Source organism: Parambassis ranga, chromosome 2 (genome assembly GCF_900634625.1).
Source record: "Parambassis ranga chromosome 2, fParRan2.1, whole genome shotgun sequence".
In the NCBI taxonomy this organism is placed as follows: domain Eukaryota; kingdom Metazoa; phylum Chordata; class Actinopteri; family Ambassidae; genus Parambassis; species Parambassis ranga.
Genome location: NC_041023.1, coordinates 40595851 through 40615530, shown reverse-complemented (window position 1 = coordinate 40615530; position 19680 = coordinate 40595851). Strand labels below are relative to the sequence as shown.

The 19680-nt window shown below is 42.8% G+C and overlaps 3 protein-coding genes across 10 annotated transcripts; 1 reads left to right on the top strand and 2 right to left on the bottom strand.

Annotated features, from left to right (window-relative positions):
• Positions 1–315: 315 nt before the first annotated feature.
• cab39l (calcium binding protein 39-like) lies at positions 316–7102 on the top strand. Its single transcript, XM_028422919.1, has 9 exons — positions 316–588; positions 3773–3901; positions 4084–4248; positions 4328–4446; positions 4530–4698; positions 4780–4839; positions 5304–5369; positions 5445–5588; positions 5665–7102. The coding sequence occupies exons 2-9, from the start codon at positions 3800–3802 to the stop codon at positions 5842–5844; spliced, it is 1005 nt and encodes a 334-aa protein (XP_028278720.1). The 5' UTR covers positions 316–588; positions 3773–3799; the 3' UTR covers positions 5845–7102.
• Positions 7083–11645, bottom strand: cdadc1 (cytidine and dCMP deaminase domain containing 1). Of its 3 annotated transcripts, none has more exons than XR_003671806.1 (12): positions 11342–11645; positions 10905–11005; positions 10124–10301; positions 9669–9969; positions 9381–9587; positions 9207–9307; positions 8925–8974; positions 8679–8848; positions 8414–8603; positions 8290–8335; positions 8018–8210; positions 7083–7892 (listed from the first exon to the last, which is right to left on the bottom strand). XR_003671806.1 is itself a non-coding variant. In XM_028422906.1 (12 exons), the coding sequence occupies exons 4-12, from the start codon at positions 10290–10292 to the stop codon at positions 8110–8112; spliced, it is 1335 nt and encodes a 444-aa protein (XP_028278707.1). In that variant the 5' UTR covers positions 10293–10301; positions 10385–10460; positions 10905–11005; positions 11342–11358; the 3' UTR covers positions 7083–8109. The 3 variants fall into 3 exon arrangements, 2 of the variants coding, with proteins under 2 accessions (XP_028278707.1, XP_028278693.1); XM_028422906.1 differs by adding an exon at positions 10385–10460 and having other exon boundaries at positions 7083–8210; positions 11342–11358; XM_028422892.1 differs by having other exon boundaries at positions 7083–8210.
• Positions 11646–11859: 214 nt separating this feature from the next.
• On the bottom strand, positions 11860–17042 carry rcbtb1 (regulator of chromosome condensation (RCC1) and BTB (POZ) domain containing protein 1). Of its 6 annotated transcripts, none has more exons than XM_028422854.1 (14): positions 16954–17003; positions 16831–16856; positions 15936–16221; positions 15709–15859; positions 15380–15546; positions 14895–15053; positions 14715–14822; positions 14494–14636; positions 14273–14336; positions 14076–14202; positions 13856–13982; positions 13624–13775; positions 13404–13534; positions 11860–13299 (listed from the first exon to the last, which is right to left on the bottom strand). In XM_028422854.1, exons 2-14 carry the CDS (start codon positions 16845–16847, stop codon positions 13159–13161), a joined length of 1773 nt encoding a protein of 590 aa, XP_028278655.1. In that variant the 5' UTR covers positions 16848–16856; positions 16954–17003; the 3' UTR covers positions 11860–13158. The 6 variants fall into 6 exon arrangements, with proteins under 6 accessions (XP_028278655.1, XP_028278648.1, XP_028278663.1 ...); XM_028422847.1 differs by having other exon boundaries at positions 11861–13299; positions 14273–14339; XM_028422862.1 differs by having other exon boundaries at positions 11861–13299; positions 14273–14339; positions 15936–16218; positions 16954–16986.
• Between the last annotated feature and the right edge of the window lie 2638 nt (positions 17043–19680).

Genomic DNA, 19680 nt, shown 5'->3' with positions numbered 1-19680 from the left:
AATACACAAAAGTGCAGAAAGGCGTGAGGCAAGGCGCCTTGAGGGACTTTGCATGAGAGGACGTGAACGTGATTCGGCCGCGGCTGGAAAGATACAGATAAGTCAAGTTCGCGTGTGTGATCTAGACAATAACCGGAAGAGATACTATTTGCGCTATAAATCAAAAATGTCGGCGTGACAGCGTGAAAGCGTACACTTAGGGAGAATTGTCCTTACTTTTATAAAAACTTTGATTTTAACTGTTCTATTTTTCTTTAAACTCCGGGCTTGTTTCTCTTTTTTTAGTTTTTGAACCGTTTTAGAGGAGTCAGAAGGAGTTTTACGCTGAAAGACAACGCCGGAAGTTGTTCATTTTGTTCAAACTAGCTTGACTGTAGACTGGAAGGCGACCAGATGGAATTCAGCACTGCCTTCTTAACAGATTCCACACATTTTAATTTGTATCGCACACATTTTTAGCTGACTTTGTTGCTAACAAACAGCCCTGGCGTGACCACGAACGCCCATCTAGGAGGATCGGCTAGCGCTGTGGACCAGGACAGAAGCGGTGGAGACGTTTAAGGATACCCAACCAGACATCTTCCCACTGTAAGTATCATTTGTAGCTTGTACTGTCGAAGAGCAATAGCTTCCAGTCAACCTAATGGTTATGTGTAACTGCCCTTGACAGCCTTTGTAACTTCAGCCGGGGTTGACACGTCCGGTGTGTTGATACAGGAGACCTCCTAAATGTCCTTTTGAACAGTTGTTTCTGTAACGATGCAGACGCTGTGATTAGCTTTGAAATCTGTCAAACAAAAAGGGAGTTTGGCCGGAGGCGAAGAGGGGTGTAGCCTTGTTAATTTACATTGTCTGGGACTGTTAATGCGGCCTTATGTGCTATTTACTGTAGTCTGAGGGATAAACTCTTGCTTCTTTCCACACTGTCGTCTGTGCGGGTGTTTAATTCTCCAGCAGCACATACACAGTGTGTGTATTTTGTTTTGTTTTTTCCTCCCTCCTGTGTTACTTCAGACGGCCAACGGAAGGGTAGCCCTAATGAAAACAATTCCGCTTCCGGTCACGAATTTCAAAACAAAACCTGTCAAAATCACCTATTAATAACAGAATTATTGTTCCTACATTGTTTATTCTGTCATTATAACTTTTCACATGGAACAGTAATACATCATCGTACCAAATTATTTATTTTTATTTTTTGTACATTTATTTTGTTTGATGTGGCTCAATGCTATACTCTATATACTTTTATTGTGAAAGCTGAACTGCACTTCCTTCTGCATTCCTCCGTTTATTTCCATTTGCCTTCTAGAAGACAGACATGAATCAGATACATCAGGTTCCTCTGCCTGGTAGGACAGGCCTGTCTGATAGGGGTTCTGCATATTAACCCATTACTGACCCTGCACACTAGCTGTCTTCTGAACAAGTGTGTTAGCTGAGACGTTTGAAAGGCATACATCATGTTACCATTAGCAGTAATAATCTGGTGGGGATGTTTAATTTATGTAACCTGACAAAACTCATCAATAGTTATTGTTGTAATATTGTTTTTCCATCCAGAGACATCATTATCAGACTGGAGAATGTATTTGAGTAGCTGTTGTTTGTCTGAGGGAGCGTTCCTTCCAGGTTGCCTCGGAGAGGACAATCTCAAATGCCTCTTTGTAGTTTGAAAGGAGGTGTGACGTAGCATCATCAGTTGCTCATCTCTCTGTCTGGAAGCTGCAGCATAAACCAGCAACAAATACAAGTGTATTGAGGATTGATAAATTCCTGCTGCTATACAAACAATAACAATAACTGTAGGTCTTCACTGTTTTTAAAGATGCTAAATCAAACTCTTAGACTCTGAGACCACTTGTTGTAGTGGGTTCCTACCATGTGCCAAAACGCTGCTATAAATATATTTCTTTACATTCATCACTGAGCTGTACTCACTACTACTGCTGGCTGACTGGCAGGCAGGTGTGATGGATTGCTATCTTGGCATTTCTCCCCAGTAGATCAATATCTCGCCACGTTGGAATGAAATTGATTCGCCATCACTACAATTTAGTTTGCACTTTTATTATGCAGGGCCCCGAGAGAGAGAGAGAGAGAGAGAGAGAGAGTGAGAGAGATGTAGTAAATATATAAGTGCATGATTTGGTCTGACTGAGATAAAATTGGACATATTTTCTTTTGCATTCAGTCCCTATGTCAGCAGCACAGACAATCCAAGAGAAATCTGCTTACAGCAGCAACATGTCATGATTCTGTGTATGTATTTAAGCCCTGTTGAATACTTTGACAGGTGAGGCAGCACAATTAAGGCAATCTGAACATGGCCTTTTTTGTTTTTGTTGGTCTTTTAACCTGAAAGATGGCACTTTCTTCCTTCTCTGGACACACAACAACAATTAAGTGCTCATAAATGGCTTCTAACTCATTAAAATCACATTATTCACTGCTTGAAATATTTCTGAATCTTTATTTGAAGCTTGTTTAGTCTGTCATATTATAATGGAAAAATTAATATTTGGGTCAGTGTGTAACCTCTTGGGTTAGATTATAGTGAAGCTTAGCAGCTAGCTGTGTGAGTTTAAACCCAGAGGGCACCATAATAATGTCATTACATAACATTGAGTCAGTCTTAAGTGAGAATGAAGGCCTCACATCATCCAGTTGCTTTAGATCCAGGACTTAAAGGCGTGTTATTAGATGATTAAAATGACCTTTTTAATAATCTGAGATATTTAGCAGACTGGTAATTATTACAGTAGCCTCAGCAGGACAGTTCTACAAGTACAGCTCCCCTCTTTTGATAAACACTTTCTCAAATCCTACTTATCCTTTGACAAATATTGACTTGGACTCGAGTTCTCGTCATGATGTAAGGAGGAGAAGCAGGAGTGTGTTTTTCTAAGTCTGTGTGGTCAATTCAAAAAAACATCATTTGGTTGAAGGTGTTGCTGGACCATGGAGTAATTAAACTCTTTCCGTCTGAACACTGGCAAGCTGTGTGGAGGAAAAGTGAACACTGAGATTTTGTCTTCGTCAGGTGAAGACCTTGTGATTCCAATTCGGGCTGTTTTCTTGTTTGGGGCGGGTGTCGAACCCCTCTGTGAGAATTGATGTAATGAATTTGTCATACTACTCAAGCACAAATCCTCATGAAGGATGACATGGATAGAGAGAGGAATGTAGCAGAGGTGGAAGTAGTTGAATGAAGGTGGGAGTTGTAAGGGTAAGGGTAAAGCCTTTTTTTTTTTACATTCCCAGATGAGGATTAGTAGTCACAAGTTCTCTGGCTGTTCCTGACCTGGCCTGGATTGTGAAGGCCACTGCTGCCTCCTACATCCAACGTGCACAGCAAGAGTCCAGTGGGTGCAGCAGCGTCGAGCTTTATTTATGACTGAATGGTCCATGTGTTGCTCAAAAATCCTGTTTGGTGAGCGTGGCTGCAACAGAGCGCTGTAGTAACATACATCTCCTGGCACCATCTCAGACTGTTAATGCCCAAAAACTGTCTGTGATATTCTGGCCGTACCAGGGCACAAATACAAGCATGGGGCAGATCATGTGCAGTAAAGCGGAACTGAGTGAGGGATCAGTGTAGCTGCTGGTGAGCAGACTCATTATCTCATTACTGCTACCGCTCAAAGTCGCTGTGTTCCTCAGTTTAGCTGCCTGTTCAACCAATAAATGCTGACCTCTGGTGGCGCACCATGTGCCATCTGAGGATCCGTCCTCTCCACAGAATTCCTAATTGCTCCTTTATGTTTCACAGGTGCCAAAGCGTGCGTGCGTGTCCATCATGCCGCTGTTTGGTAAATCGCACAAGAGTCCTGCAGACATCGTCAGGACCCTGAAGGAAAATCTGGCCATCCTGGTCAAACAGGACAAGAAGACAGACAAGGTAGGTGTCATATTCTGTGCCTGGGTGTTTAGGGGCCCGCGGGGTGACAGCCCTCTGTGAAATTAGAGCATGGAACAGCCTGGCCCTGTCATCCTCTGACACTTCACTGTGAAGACAGTCACAGACACACACATGTACCTACATGTCTGCTACAACTCATCTATATTCATATTGTTCTCCAGGCATCTGAGGAGGTGTCAAAGTGCTTGGTGTCCATGAAGGAGATTCTGTATGGGAGCAACGATAAGGAGCCACACACTGAGACTGTGGCCCAGCTGGCCCAGGAGCTGTACAACAGTGGTCTGCTCATATCACTGGTGGAAAACCTGCAGGTCATAGACTTTGAGGTGAGGAGGAAATGAACACGACATCTGTTCTTATTGATTTTATTGTGGTCTAAATGTGTGTGTTTGTTTGTGTTTTCAGGGGAAGAAGGATGTGTGTCAGATCTTTAACAACATCTTGAGAAGGCAGATCGGGACGAGGAGCCCCACTGTGGAATACTTCTGCTCCCACCAAGAGGTCCTCTTCATACTGCTGAAAGGGTGAGACGCACCTTCTGAGTACGGTACACACACTCATGGCTGCCGAGCAGATGACACAGCAACGTTTGTCTTTCTCTCTGCAGATACGAGACGCCACAGGTAGCGCTGAACTGCGGGATCATGCTGAGGGAGTGCATCCGCCATGAGCCACTCGCCAAGATCGTCCTCCATTCTGACCATTTCCACAGCTTCTTTAACTATGTGGAGATGTCCACCTTCGACATCGCCTCAGACGCCTTCGCCACCTTCAAGGTAAATCAGTGAGACGTACGCCTGCTTTATAGAGTCTGTCAAACACGGAGAGATTCACACTTTTCTTCTTGTTGTTCACAGGATCTCCTGACGAGACATAAAGTGCTGGTGGCTGAGTACCTGGAGCAGAACTATGACGCTGTGAGTGGTTTTGCAACACTTTAACTTTTCTCCACAAGAGATTAGTCTGGAAAACACATAAAGGATGGCTCTAATAGCTTCCACATGTGTTGGTTGTTATGTTATTTTGCAGCAGTGTTACCAGGTGGACCTAGTAGGAAATACACATGGATATATCGGCTATCAGTCACTGCACAGCTGAATGGGCCAGTCATGTCACGCACAGGTCCTGTGAGGGGCTATTCAATAAAGGTTCTGGACAAATACTCTTCAAGTTCCAGGAAAAGTGACTCAGTAAAAAGCCCTCTCAGTGTCTCTAGATACAAAGCTCTGCTCTGTGCAGGCAGAGGGGCCTCATTTAGAGGTGTGGCCCCCGGGGGTCCCAGCCTGAAGGATCTTTCACAGGAGATGTTGCAATGGGCTCAAAACAGTGATCATTTCAAATGTGCGCTCTCAGACTGTTTATGTTTCTCATTTCATCGCAGGTGCTTGCAGACTATGAGAAGCTGCTACACTCGGAGAACTACGTTACCAAGCGGCAGTCACTAAAGGTTTGGCTCTGCTTCTTGTTTTTCTGCATGTGTAAACGTAAAACCACCATCTGACAGAAATAATGTCTCCTCCAGCTTCTTGGCGAGTTGTTATTGGACCGACATAACTTCACAGTAATGACGCGCTACATCAGCAAGCCCGAGAATCTGAAGCTGATGATGAATCTGCTACGAGACAAAAGCCCCAACATCCAGTTCGAAGCCTTTCACGTCTTCAAGGTAAAAAACTGACACCTGTGCTGATGGCAGCTTCTGTGAATGTGCCGCCATAATAATGTCAGTTTCCTGTCTCCAGGTGTTTGTCGCAAACCCCAACAAGACACAGCCCATCATCGACATCCTGCTGAAGAACCAGACCAAACTAATCGAGTTCTTGAGCAACTTCCAGAAGGATCGCACTGATGATGAGCAGTTCAACGATGAGAAGACCTACTTAATCAAACAGATCAGGGATCTGAAGAAACCGGCCTCCTAGAGAAGCAGAACCCTTCCCTCGACCCCAACTTTTTATCACTAGACAAAATAGAAAAAAAACACATTAACAATGATTATTTAAACAAGAATCCTTAAGACTTTTGGTTCCTTTTTGTTAGGTCATTAAAAACTTGTGCAAGAGTAGTTCTTAATCACTGATCTTTACCTTTTGTACATTTTTTTTCATGGATCTTTTTGTTGTTTTTTTTTTCATCTGTAGCATGTAGTGCCACAACTCATGGTGTTGGAGGCAGCTGATTTGCTTCATCAGGAGAACCAGAGGTTAAAAAGCTTCAGGTCAGACCTGACTGGCTGACTTGGGATACAGACTCATATGTGGCTGTAGATCAATGAATAATTTCTGCTTTTACAGATTTTGGTACAGTTCTAAACACATTAAATTCAGGTCCATTCTCTCTTTTTGCCAAAAAAAATCTGATGAGTTATACTCTAAAAAAACTCAAAACTTTATCATCAGGATTCAAAAATGCCTTTATTGCTTAACACCAAGAGAGCTCACAACTTCCCTTCTTGTCCCTAAACGCCCGCCTGTGAGAAGTCACTGTCAGCATATTTTTTTGAAAAATGAAGGATGTTGGGCCGCTGTCGGTACAGTAAGCTTCAATCACTGGTTCTCTTTGCTGGTGGCTAATAGCACTTTCTTGTACGATAAGATGATGATTTTTAAAGCTGATCACTGTTTTCACGCTGCTTGATGGTGTTTTATTTTTATTTCCTGTCATGTACAGATTATGGTTTTTACACCTGAGGTGAGTGCCATGTGTGAGTAAGGCACTGCTGTGTGGAGGAGAGCAGCTGTTTGTGTTTCACCCTTTTCCTTCCTGTACTGTAACAAGTGTTTGGCTCTGATTTGGATCCATGTTGGGAAGATTCAGAGGTGCCTTTTTTTTGTTTGTGTGTTTTCTCTTCTTTTTGTATTCACAGTATCTTTCTAGGGGGAGCTTAATTATTATGTTGATAAAAAATATGCTCTGGATAGAACATATTTGTTGTGATTAAGCAGTGAACCTCGTAACTCACTATATTTGAGTTATGCTGTCTTTTTGAAACATGTCTGCAGCTGAGCAGTCGCCATAGTTAGTCGCCAAACAAACTCTTTGGAGAAGAATGAGGCCAAAGTTGACCTGTAACAGGATTCTATAGTGAAATGTAACTGTGAAAAACCTGAAGCATGACACATCATCATTTTTTTTCCTTTTGAAAAATAAGACACTGAGATGAAAGTTGATAACATTTATTTTCCAATTGACATTTTTTGCGCATCAACTGAAAGTTTTTCTGTTAAACAGAGTCGAAATTATACGTATCTTAAATTAGGAGCTGATGTTTTTTCTGTCATGTGACAAATGCAGTGGTTTTAAAGTGAAAGCAGTAGTGGGGTGAGGATGTAGACCTTTACAACTAAAAACATCAAAAAAACGTTTGTGTTTGATACCAGCTGTTTCTTGTATATCATAAATGCAAACAAACCAAGCAGCTTTACATCAGACTTGAGCCAAACTTTGTTTATGCCTGATTTACACCTTTGGTCAAACTTTTCTCCCCAGTGTCCTAATTAGCCTCCTTATTTTCCACATTGATGCTAATGTACCATATTCACAGCAAATAAAAGGATGGGAATGCGCGCTTTGTGTGTGTGTGTGTGCTTGTTTGTCACCTGTTTACATTACAGTTACTGGTGTAAAGACAGTGTTGTGTAATGTGCAGAAACATGCAGAAAATTAAAGCTGGAAGTCGACATAGTTCCTTAACATTGTGGATAATAAAACTCAAATGACACCAAAGTAAAGCACCAACAGTGGCCACTGAGGGTCAACACTAACCAAACATCATACACACAGAGTGCAATCTGCTTCTGTACTAATAACATTATTACATTTCCTAAGATATAAAAGACGCATCGTTAAAACATTCTCTCAGCTACCTTCAAAATAAAAGTCAGACAGTAGTGTTCTGATTCAAGTGTCTTCAATGAGCATCCGGCAGAACAGGAGCTCCTCCCATCATAACCACACACACCATTTCCCCCTATAAAAAATAAAATGTGTATATATTACTGTTCATGTTACTATTTGAAATATATTTGAAATATATTTTTCTTAGTGGCGCCCCTCTGAGGTCATTCTCCTATAATAGTTTTTTCAGGTCTCTACCTTTTTAATGATCCTGATTTGATGTTTGGCTTTAGTCATGAAACGTCACATCTGTGATTAGGTGTACAGATGTGTCCATTCGCAGGCTCGGTTCAGCTGACTGGAGGAGATTGGTGTGAGCTGTTGGTGCACAGTTTCTTGCTGCTGTGGCTCTTGTGCACCACCTGCCTGCCGTGCTTCCCGACACAACCGTCTGGAAGAAGACAGAAAGCATGCAGGGTTTTACTTATTTTGTGCTTTCTGGGTGTAGCAAATAAGAAGAAGTGACTTACTGGTGAGATGAGAGGATGCTGACGTAACTGGAGGCCTCCTCTGCCACTGTGAGGACAGAAAAATGTCTCATTCTTCACAGACACAGTGAGAGGATCACTGACTTGATATCATCCATGTACTCACAATGAACTTCCTGATGTCCTTCAGGCTACTGAATCTCAGGTAGGAAATGTCTCCCTTGTCTTTGTCTCTGTCCTGGTCGGAGGTGTAGATGTGTGTGATGCCAGCTCCTCTGATCAGAGGGACACACTCGTCACATGGACATTTAGTGACAAACAACATGGTGGGCTCCCCTGGTCTGATTTCTCGCGTCCTGAAATCAAACACAGAGTGGAATGAAGTTTCGTTTTTGTCACACTGTCCACTGTGTGAGTGGGCTCGTTCTGACCTGAAGGTGAGGGCGTTCTGCTCGGCGTGGATGATGAATCTGTACTTGCGTCTCTGACGGTCCTCCTGTTTGTTGTCCATCTGGGGGTACTCGGCGTACTGTGAGCCTGCTGGGTAAGCATTGTACCCACAGCCCACCAGGTACAGACACCCGGTTCCACTAAAGCCAGGCTGGAACAGAACAGGATTCATTTTAATCTGATTTTGTGCAGAAATCTGATCAGAATCACAGCAAATGTGAGCTCACCGACTGTCCTTTGGCCCAGATCACAGCACCCACACCCACTTTAGGGTCCTCTGGAATGGAGACGACAGTTTTGCATGTTAGAAGCTGGTCCTGTCTCTCAGGAGAACAGCCTGCAAGCACTCTGCAAACACTTTTATGACTTGACAGTTTTAATAACATCTGTAGATTGTGCTGTTTTTTTTTCTTTTTTAACTTGTTACAGCTTTTGTTTCTCTTTATGTCCTCTCTGGCCTAAAACAGAATAGGATCCTTTCATGTTTCAATCAGAAGAGCCAGACGGACCTGTCCTGTAGGCGAGCAGCCTGGCCTGGATGATGCAGTGGTGAACTACCTCCTGGGACACGTCCTCCTGATGAGGAGGTGGTGAGGCTGACGGCTGTTCCCTGCGTCACAGGAACAACTCCATTAACAGTTGAAGAGCATGAAGATGCGTGAAAACATTTGAGAGATTCTAACCGGTAAAAGCCATAGTGTTGTCGTGGCACTCCTGCAACCACTGCAGCTAGCACCTCCACCAGCTCCCTCATGTTGTGTCTCAAGTTGGAGAAGTAGGGCTCCACACAGAAATTCTCCAGCCCCATGTGGGTCAGAATCTCCTGGTGCTGCTGAGATGTGCCAACAAGGAAGCGTCTGGAGAAATGCTTCATGTGTCTTGTGCGTTCTCTGGAGAGCGGGATCATTTATTTAATCCAAATGGTTTCATCTGGCAATTTTACAATTTCATTTGGATTTTTGCCTGTGTACCTGTTAAAGAGTTCATCCGTGTTCAGCCGGGGGTCATCCTCAGTCACCTTCTCCATGAAATCACACGCTCTGGACTTCCTGTCGACGAACTGGACAAGGCCAGGCGCCAGCGGCTGCAGGAGCACACAGATGTGCGGTCTGCTGTTGGACTTTAGCTTCTCTGTGGCCACAGCGTCCAGAGCAGCTTCCTCAGAGATGGAGGAGTGAAGCGGACTGCGGGAGCCTGAATGGTTTGTGGAGGTAGACGTCAGCATGCTGATCTCAGGGTCGCCAGGCCAGAAGGAGATCTGACTGACTCCAGCTGAAGGAAGAAACACAAAAGTCAGAAGTTCAGCATATGCCAATGAACTTTACTGCATAATAAAAGTCAGCGTGATAATTGCTAGAATGATATAAGCTCAAGTGTGTTTGATGCTGTGGCTTTAAGTGCTCCCCATCCCTCCCTATCTCCTCACCATTGATGATCATCTTGAAGCATGTAGCGCAGGGTCTCCTGGAGAAGTACAGCTGACAGTCAGCCAGCTGGGCTCCGTGTTGGATGATCGCTGCCTGGCCTGCGTGGAGCTCGGCTCCTGAACAGTGGAGTCCCACCACCTTACTGTCCCGCACAACCACCAGACCCATCCTACTCACCTGAAAGTCAAAACTTTGACTTCAGTAAAATGTATGATGTCTTTACACCTTACACATTTTTGTTTATGCATTTTTACACCCACTGGCGTGTTCGTATGCCTCCTCTATTGGTTTCAGTCAGCCACTCATTCACAGCTCCTCCTGACTAATCAGTCACACCTGAGGAGGTAAGAAAAAGACCCTTCTTTTACCTTAGTCCGTCTGTCTGTAGGTAGTAGACTCTGCCGGATCGATGTCACCCCTCTGAAAAGGGTTATGTGTTGTTTGGCACATTTTACTCCCTGCTGTGTGGTGTGGTGGTAAGTCTCTTTTCCTCAGAGTTCTTTTAATGCAATATGAAGTGAACCAGCTGGAGCAATTCTTCAATCCTTCTATTTAGGTTTAGTTTTGTGCCCTTTTTTCTCCATCCTGTGCACCCTCAGGTAGCAAATAAACAAGCATCGGCCCCTGACTAATCAGTCACACCTGATGAATCTATAACAACACACTTCCTCTCTCTCTCTCGGCCACCAGACTGCGTTATTTGCAGATTTTAATCTGTAAGGGACTCCTAATTTTCTCTCTTCACACTGTGACCCACTAAACCAAGGTCGTAACACTCACCTGACTAGCATCCTCCTCCTCAGGTTGTTCCCGAGGGAAACACTCCATCCACAAACTCAACAAGGTAAACAGGTTTATCTTTGATAACCTAGGGCCAGGACCTGCAGCACAGACACAAAACAGTATGAAAACTACGTGTTTCCACCAATATACACTTACAGTATCATACTGCACAGGGGCCCAAATAGCTGTATGTTGTGTGCACAGTTGTATTTCATAACAGCATCTGTTACACTATCATGCAGCAGATTGTCGTAATAAGGCGAACATAACGCAGTATGGATTGTATGGCGTTAGAATGAATGAGCTGCAACGTGGCTACTATGAGGTTGTTTTGGCAAACGTCACTCTCATTTATGGCGATCAGCTGTTCTATGACATGTCAGAATAGAAACATACGTAGCTAAAACAACCGTTTTAGCCTATATCCGGCTCACCTTGTATTCTGATGTCAGTCTGGGTGCTGCTGTCTCTCGTGTCCTGACATGGCCTAGCCTGACCCGGTTCGGCTCGGTTCCATGTCTCATCCATTTCTCTGTAATGTCTCGTCCTCCGATGTTCAATAACACAAGAGGAACTAACAAGATGAGTAGCGTTCACCCGAAATAAATATTAACCCGCTGTAGTGTTAAGGTTGACCATTTCCGGGTTCTTTCAAAATTAAAGCATTTTAAGTCGCTTGGATACATTAATAAACTCAAATTAAATATAACCATTTACTACACCATGTAAAAGCAATATACACCTGCAATGTCTCCCGAAATTACCCTTTACATTTATTATATTTTCAAAAGAAAATTCTAGTATTTCTGTAGCATCCTGGCTAACGGGCGCTAGCCTGACAGTGCAGGATCATTTCCGCAAATATTCACTTGCGTCACCAGGGGGGCGTGGCACTGAGGACTATTAGTTGATTCACCAAATTAACCAGCAAATAACTTTCGCTTTTTCATTTCAGCATTATGAAACAGTCACTAAAACGCAGAAAAGTTATTTATTTTTTCACAAAAACACAACTAAATATTGAAAAGTAAACTAACATGTCACACGTATGTAACAGCAAGGTAACAGTAATACAAATCCCAACTCTTTAAGTCAAATTTAGGCAAATTTAGGAACTTAAGTAAATAAAAGCTTATGAAAGAATAAAAATATATATATATTCTCATAAAGGTAAGCAAAAGATCCTTACATTTCCAGTTAGCATTACCTTTTACATAAAAAAAGTTAAGTGTAAACCTGCGCTTCATTCCATAAAGCATTCATTACCACAGAAACTTATCCTTGACTTCAATCAAACTGTGCTTCAATACAAAGAAGGTGCAGCTCAAGTTTAAACCATCACACATTCAAGTGCATCAAGAAGTAGAAACCTAACCAAGGAAACAGAAACTGATCTCACTCATCTTGCTGCCAGATGACCACACCCAGTGACTCCACAGAAAGTGAAGGCTAACACCTGCAGTAAGTCTTTGGTCAGTGTAAGCCCAATCACAATTCTATTTTATATATATATCACTGTACATTGTGCAGTTTCAGAGCAGTGCATTTTCACTATATCAGCAAAATAATTACTGTGCGCAAATCAAGGAATGAATAAGTCATCTTATTTGGTCTTACATTTGCATTTGCTTAAAATACAAACAGCTATTTTTTCTCCTAACACTGTAACAGGGCCTCACATGGTCACTGTTCCTTTGTAAAAGTTCTGCAGCTTTTAAAATGGGCTAAGCTACACTATTAGTTTGGCTGAATATGAAAGTCAGGCAAAATGAGCATACCAAAAGGAAGAAAAAAGTATAAAAATGACAATAACATACATCCCACAATAGTTGTAGAGTGTCAGCTAAGAGAACAAAAACATACCAGCCCTGCATTATGACTCCTTTAAAGGCTCATCCAACAACTATGTTCGTCTGGACCATAAGACTACACATTGTATTCATTAAAAATGGAAAGTGGTACTAGAGGTCCTCAAGCTGTGCAAGAGATATTGTATCTGCTTTTTAGACACGTTTCTGGCCATAAAAGCAAGGAACAACAAAAGCACTGGCCAACAAAAACAAAAATTTAAGTACACATAAAGAATACAATGCTGAAAAGGCGCTGCGAGTTTGTCAAGTGACTCCACAGGAAATGTGTTCAGAAGCAGCATCAAATCCATTTCGGTGACGTGTCTGTAAATGCCTCTTTTGCAACAGCAATGAAACATAATCCTCTTTGTCAGAATACTGTAGGAATACGAGAGTACCCCTCAGTTCTTGAAGGCTCCACAGCGGCTCGCTCTGCTGATAAACTCCTTGAGCATTGCTCCATCTGTCTGCCAGAAGGCTTCGGTCTGAGTCACCTGTGTCAGATGGTTTACACAAAACCTAAAGCAAAACTCTTCCAGGTCCTGAAAGACAAATAACCCCTTGTTATTATTGTTGTATAGTTACCTACTATGTCACAACATGCAGTAAATTCACATGTAAAGTAAAGCCAGCCCCTCTGCGTTACCTCTGCGTCGTATCGTATGGCAGCAGACAATAGTGTGAAGGCGTTTTCGACTGTGATTCCTCTCATGATGATCTGCTGGCACAGACGTTTCAGGCGGTTTTCACAATAAGAAGTGGCCAGGTCCAGCAAGCCTGCAGCCAACACACACACACACAGACGGTCACAAACTCATCGCTCCACATGCACTGATTTAGTGATTGAAAACTGTATGCATGCTAACCAATAGCATCCTCCGGTGGCAGTTCAACAGTGTCTGTGTAGAGGAACTGCAGGAAGGATTTGTAGACAGGGTAGGAGAACTGCCCGATTTCAATTACCTCCTGCTGATCCTCTGACCACTGGGAGCGGAACATTGAACGGAAATGCTCACACCTGCTCACAAATAAAGACTTTTATTCACACTGCTCATCTGAGCTTTAAATAATATACAGCAATTCAATCAAAACACATACCTGATCTTCAACACAGCCTTATGTACGTGAATGTATTTTCCGTCAACACTGAATTTGAGGTCGGCTGTTTCTGGACTGTCAAACTCTTTTCTCAGAGCCTCAGCAACTGTCATAAAGTCATCATGCTCTGAAATAAAACAGAACCTTTTAGTACCTTTTAAAAACACTTATTTAATTATTTTTTATACTCTCAAACCTAACTGTAAAACGTCTCTCTTACCCATAGACATAAGACGCCACATGACAGAGGGAGTTGCGAAGCAGGCAAAAACGTCATCTGTGTTGTTGAAGTGGGTGAGGTGCGGCAGGACGATGGACTGGCCCCGACACTGACCCCACATATACACCTGGAGGTGGAGCGTGGTAAGTGGCATCAACCACCAACATCTTTATGACAAAAGGCAGAAGCACACCTACCTGCCCACTTTGAGTCTTGGCTGCTGAGGTGTGTGTTGAATGGCATGCTGCGACTTCCACAATCCTGCTGCATGAGAGATGTGTTAACATACGGAAAGTTTTCAGGTTTAAGTAGGAGGACGACTCCTTTAGAGGAAGTTGAAGCACAAAGGGAGGAAATGAGGGAAGGAAACCAGGAAACAGGATGAGGGAGAAACTCCCCTCCCTCCCCCTCTGCGTACCTTTCTTTGTCAGCCATGATTTGCAGAGGGGTGAGGTTGTTGCTCTTGTTGCCAGTTCCCAGCTGACCATAGGTGTTGGCTCCCCATGCATACAACAGCCCTTTATCCGTCAGTGCAAGGCAGTGACCATAGCCTGAAACAATCTGAAAAGGCAGAGAATGATTTAAATGTGCACATCCCTCACAGTAAAGTAAAACTCTAATACCCTTCAGTTGTTTTACCTGCTGTATACACAGCCCTTGGAGTGCAGCAAGGCGGCAGGGGGTCAGCTGATTTCCATTGTTACCGATACCCAGCTGCCCATTTCCATTGTAGCCCCAGCCATACACCTGAAAAGCAATAACACATTCCCCTTTACTCTATCAAGGTCTTCATTACATCTTCCATAACATCATCCTCACCTCTCCATTGTCAATCAGGGCCATAGAGGAGGTCTGTCCACACGTGATGGCCACTGCAGTCTTGCCTTGCAGGCAGCCAGTGACCTTCCTGGGGTAGGGCTGGTTGGCTGTGGAGCCTGATCCAATCTGGCCGCAATTATTGTAACCCCATGCAAAGACCTGGAGGCAGAGGGAGAAACACATTTCCATAAATCCATAATTATTTTTATTTTGTTATGCCATATTTACAGTGTTGAATACTGTGCAGATGGTAAAAGCCTGTCCTGCTAACCACACACACATAATTAGCTTTAATGCCCTTGGGTTCAAACTAAGCTGCTTAGAGTGACGCTGACAAACGACAGGAGGCTGCTAAAGGTGTTTGAGTGACACTTGTCACCAAACATAAAGTATGTTACCATTTTATTTCACTTTTTAAATGAAAGTATACAGTCAGATGTGTCTCAATTCCTAAAGCTTTGCAACAGAAATGTGAACATGCTTACTTCTCCATCATGAGTGAGTGCCATGGAGTGATGTGACCCACATGCCACTTCAGTTACTTTCTTGTTGTGTAGTGTTGCAGTGATTAACGTTGGTGCGAGGCCCTGGTTAGTATTCCCATTCCCCAGCTGGCTGTAGCCGTTGTGTCCCCAAGCAAACATCTGTCCATCTGTAACAACACAAATTTCAAAACACTGGGCATAAACAGAAGAACCAGGGGGTATTAATGAACATTTTGCAACTTTTTTAAGGGGCTAAAGGTCAGAGGAACAGAGACACATGACTTGGGTAGATGATTGATTGAACTGATTGAGTTAACATGATAACCCACCGTCTGTTGCTAATAGAATATGGGGTCCACTTCCATAGCTAAAGCTTACAACCTTCTTTCCCCCCAGAAAGTCCAGTTTCTTTGCGACAATAGTGCTCATGTTATCTCCTGTACCAAGACAGCTACTGCAGTTCAACCCGAATACGAACACCTGAAAAACGACAACAAAAACTTAAGGCAGAGGTCTCATTTTATTGATGTTAGTATGTCTAACACAGACTACTTACCTCGTTTGCGTGTGTGATGTAAATGGCTTCATTAGCAGAGGTGCCAAAGACACAGGCCTGTCGGATGGTGGCGAGCTCCTCTGTGCTCAGCAGCGAGAACAGGGGCCATTTACTCACATCCACCATTACTGCTGCAAAACTCAACCTTCCTTGTTGGGGACGAGGAGTCAGAGATGATGGAGGAGAGTGGGGGGGCACAGGAGGGGGTTGGAAAGGTGAAGGGAGTAGCTGGACAGCAGGAGGTGATGCTGGTGGAGGTGAGGAGCAAGAGGAAGAACCATTCCTGCTGAGGTTGTTGGAAATAAATACAGACCAAAGAAAGGGAACAGGTTACACTTACTCTTATAGTTTAGTCACATGTCTTTCCTGTGGGCTAAAATAATTTCTCCCCCTTTTCAATGTCGTTTTTAAAGATATACACAGAACTGCATGCAAAAAATGTCTTAAAGAAAATAGCATCTTTTAGCTCTGAGAATCATTATAATCTTAGAAAATCGAGGCACGTCATGCAAGATAGAAGACATAAAGACAGAACCAGTGATGTATAATTGGAAGGCTTAATGCTTCATGCTTCGTGTGTTGGCTGAGGGGTTAAACAGTAAACAAACTACACAATATACTACCATAGCAATTTGGTATTACATTTGATATATCCTGTAACATTATGGGATATTTGACATAGCTCGGAGTTCTGCGTCTCCTCCTTCGAAACCAGCCAAAACACATGAGCACCACAGGCGAAATAAAAGTGCATCACGTAATTCAAATGTTCCCCTATTCACCAAAAGTAAACACTTAGTTTTAGCCATCACTGGCTAAGCTAACTGTCAGTGAAGCTTAATTGTTAACAGGGAAGCTACAAGCTTAGTTAAGCGCCTTCTTGTGCTCTTCATACCTAAAGCATCGCTCCATGACGAGACACTGAGAAAAGACAGACAGACAGACAGCGACAACATTTCACAACAGCCCAAGTAGAACACATATTTTTATAATATATAAACAAACTGCATAATTTTACCTAAATAAAAGCGCCTGCCCGACGTTCGTGTTGTCAACAGTAGAGGGGCTTCACCGATCTGTGCCGAAGATGGCCGATTTGTCTTCTTCATTTCCGGCAGACTACGCGCCGCGTAGCCACTACAAGCGCATTACTGCCCCTACTGGCCATTAGTGTAACAGCAATAACATACTTTACGAGTAAGTTGTAATGGTTTTTCCTGTCAAAATTACAATGCTATTACCTAAGATAATAACAAAAGCATTTACACTTCAGTTCTTACAGGCAGAAATGTGTTTTATTTAGTTTTCTCAATTAAAAACAACGGTTTTATATCTTTAAATGCATAACTTGCTACAAGAAATGTGTTGATTAATATACACATAAGAAATGTAAGTATAATTCTATAAAAGTAGATATTTATAAAGACATTTTATATCTGGGGAAATTGACTTGTAGTTTTATTTAACGGACACTAGGTGGAGTAATGCCATCTGGATTTAGGATCAACGAGTTTAGTGTGCTGCATCACTTGAGTGAAACAATGCTGGAAATTAATGTTTAGGGAATAGTGCAGTGCAGCTAATAATAGACTTTGCTTAAAGAGCTTGCTGTAAAATATTAAAAAAATAAAAAAAAGATTAGAGCATAATAAACATAGACTCTGTCTTAAGATAAACAGGGCATTACTTCCAGAGACATAAAAATGTAAATAGCTCTGCAAATCAATTTCAATTTGGGATCCAGTGGTCCCCAATGAGTACTCCTGTTGCAGGATATTCTGTGGTTTGCAGGGCAGTTATATGATAGCTAACAGATGTGGACTACACTGTGCTTTCCTCTCTGAGCCAACAGATCAATACATCAACAGGCTGAGTGCTAACCCACTTCAAAACAGCCTGGTGAACACCAGGACACACTTCTATATGACTGCTCAGTTTACACTGAGGAGGAAATGTGTCAGGGGGTTTGAAATAATGTTTGTCTAGGCCTTAGTATGGTATATCACAATATTTTGCTAAAAAATACTAGTAAGAACAGTAAAACATAACTAAGAATACTAATACAATTTTAATGAAGTCTTACCATGTTATTCCTGTACCTGTGTTGCACAGGAACAAACACAAAGATCATATTTTTTCCCTTAATGACAGTAATCCCAAGCTGCAGCCTTGAGCTCTACAGTACAATACAAGCCGTGTTCTTTTGAACATGTGCACAATATACATAAACACCCAAGCCTGGTTTGATCACATGTTTGATCAGATGTACGCCAAAAGAAATGTGCCCATTGGTGTCTGGATTAAGGTGAAGAGAGAGAGATTGTCATTCTTTATCTCTGTCAGCTCAGCATGGGGATTTAATGACTTTGCAAACATCAAAAGCCTATTGATACATTCAAGTCTTTTCTTCAGTAAAAGTGAAGTTTCAGGCTCAATGAACTATTTCAGAGAACATAAAGCCCATATATGAGTGGGTGGTCTTTACAAGAACAAAAACACTCTATTGCTTATTAGTCCTACTAAACCTTGGACACGCCACAGTGTCACTGTCAGTGTTATTACTGCGCAGAAAGGCGTCTACTGATGAGGATTCCCCCGCATGTTTGTTGTTTGTGTGGATTCAGCACTCTGGGCAGCGTCTCTCTCTCTCTCTCTCCCTCTCTCTCTCACTGAATTAAAATCACTGCAGCATTCTCAGCTCACCTGCAGTCTGCACCAAGAGAAACACGCATGCAGTCATAACAGATCCAGATGTTTTCAGATGAAACCACCTGCTGCAACAGGAACACACAGGAAAACCAGTGATTGCTGATTTATCAGCCGAGTTTGGAGCCATTGGATGCAAAGAAGCTATTAAAACAGACACACACACACACACACAGCTGCGTGGTGATTTCGTTCCCATGAATGACGCCATTGGCCTCCCGCAGATTGTTACCGGTTACGGTTCACATCCAGTCAGCCAGATACTGACGGTGTGGTTACCACGTGTCTAAAGTCTTGTCCCAGTACGGCTACATCAGGTTGCACGAACATACCGGAAGCAGCTCGGTCCTTCAAAACAAAAGTCTGTACTGTAGCCCAGACAATTAGGCTACCTAAATATTTTAAGGTTCTTTAGCAGAAGAAAGTCTCTAAATGGCCGTAAAATTATAGATGGTATTTATTATGTGGTAATATAGAGTTCTATTTTTGATGCAGTTGGATATTTTGATTCTTTACATTTTTATGAAATTATTGTAAAGCTGGCTATACTGCAGGTTTCTAATGTGAGTGATGAGGTGATGAAGGTCAGTGTATTCGTTAAAGGGGAAAAAATACACCTCTAACATAACTCATCAATAAAGGGCACACCTAAAACAGTGCTGCTCCATATAGGGAACAGGAGCAGGTCTCCTCAAATGTATGACTTTTATTTTGAAGTGGCCAACCGGAACAAATGTTGGGTGTGATTGCTCTCACTTTGTTGCTGGTTCGATAGTCAGTGCACCTCCTCGCGCCCCACCGGCCGTCGGTCGACTCGAGCGCAGCAAGGGAAAGACTCAGAAACACCACAAGGAGCGCGAGAGGACCACGAGCCATGAGTCCCGTCATGTGTCTTCTTCATCTAGTTTTGGAAGCAGATCCTGAGTCAGACAGCTTCATTTGATGGCACCAAGGTGAATAAGAGGAAGAGTAAGGAAGAGGAGGCAGACAGCACCAGTGTGTTGGCGCATTGGAGCTTATGGATTATTGAGAAGTGAAG

What these genes read in the sequence shown, in the direction of transcription:
- rcbtb1 (XM_028422847.1), bottom strand. An exon ending in GTGGCGTCTTATGTCTATGG is followed by an intron (nt 13,983 to 14,075) that starts GTAAGAGAGACG and finishes GTTTTATTTCAG; the next exon opens with AGCATGATGACTTTATGACA. An exon ending in AAGGCTGTGTTGAAGATCAG is followed by an intron (nt 13,776 to 13,855) that starts GTATGTGTTTTG and finishes ATTTGTGAGCAG; the next exon opens with GTGTGAGCATTTCCGTTCAA.
- cdadc1 (XM_028422892.1), bottom strand. Translation starts at nt 11,435, where the DNA reads ATGGATGAGACATGGAACCGAGCCGAACCGGGTCAGGCTAGGCCATGT. An exon ending in CTTCAAGATGATCATCAATG is followed by an intron (nt 9,970 to 10,123) that starts GTGAGGAGATAG and finishes TTCTTCCTTCAG; the next exon opens with CTGGAGTCAGTCAGATCTCC. An exon ending in AGCATCCTCTCATCTCACCA is followed by an intron (nt 8,211 to 8,289) that starts GTAAGTCACTTC and finishes GTCTTCTTCCAG; the next exon opens with ACGGTTGTGTCGGGAAGCAC.
- cab39l (XM_028422919.1), top strand. Translation starts at nt 3,800, where the DNA reads ATGCCGCTGTTTGGTAAATCGCACAAGAGTCCTGCAGACATCGTCAGG. An exon ending in CTCTTCATACTGCTGAAAGG is followed by an intron (nt 4,447 to 4,529) that starts GTGAGACGCACC and finishes TTCTCTCTGCAG; the next exon opens with ATACGAGACGCCACAGGTAG. An exon ending in CCAAGCGGCAGTCACTAAAG is followed by an intron (nt 5,370 to 5,444) that starts GTTTGGCTCTGC and finishes TGTCTCCTCCAG; the next exon opens with CTTCTTGGCGAGTTGTTATT.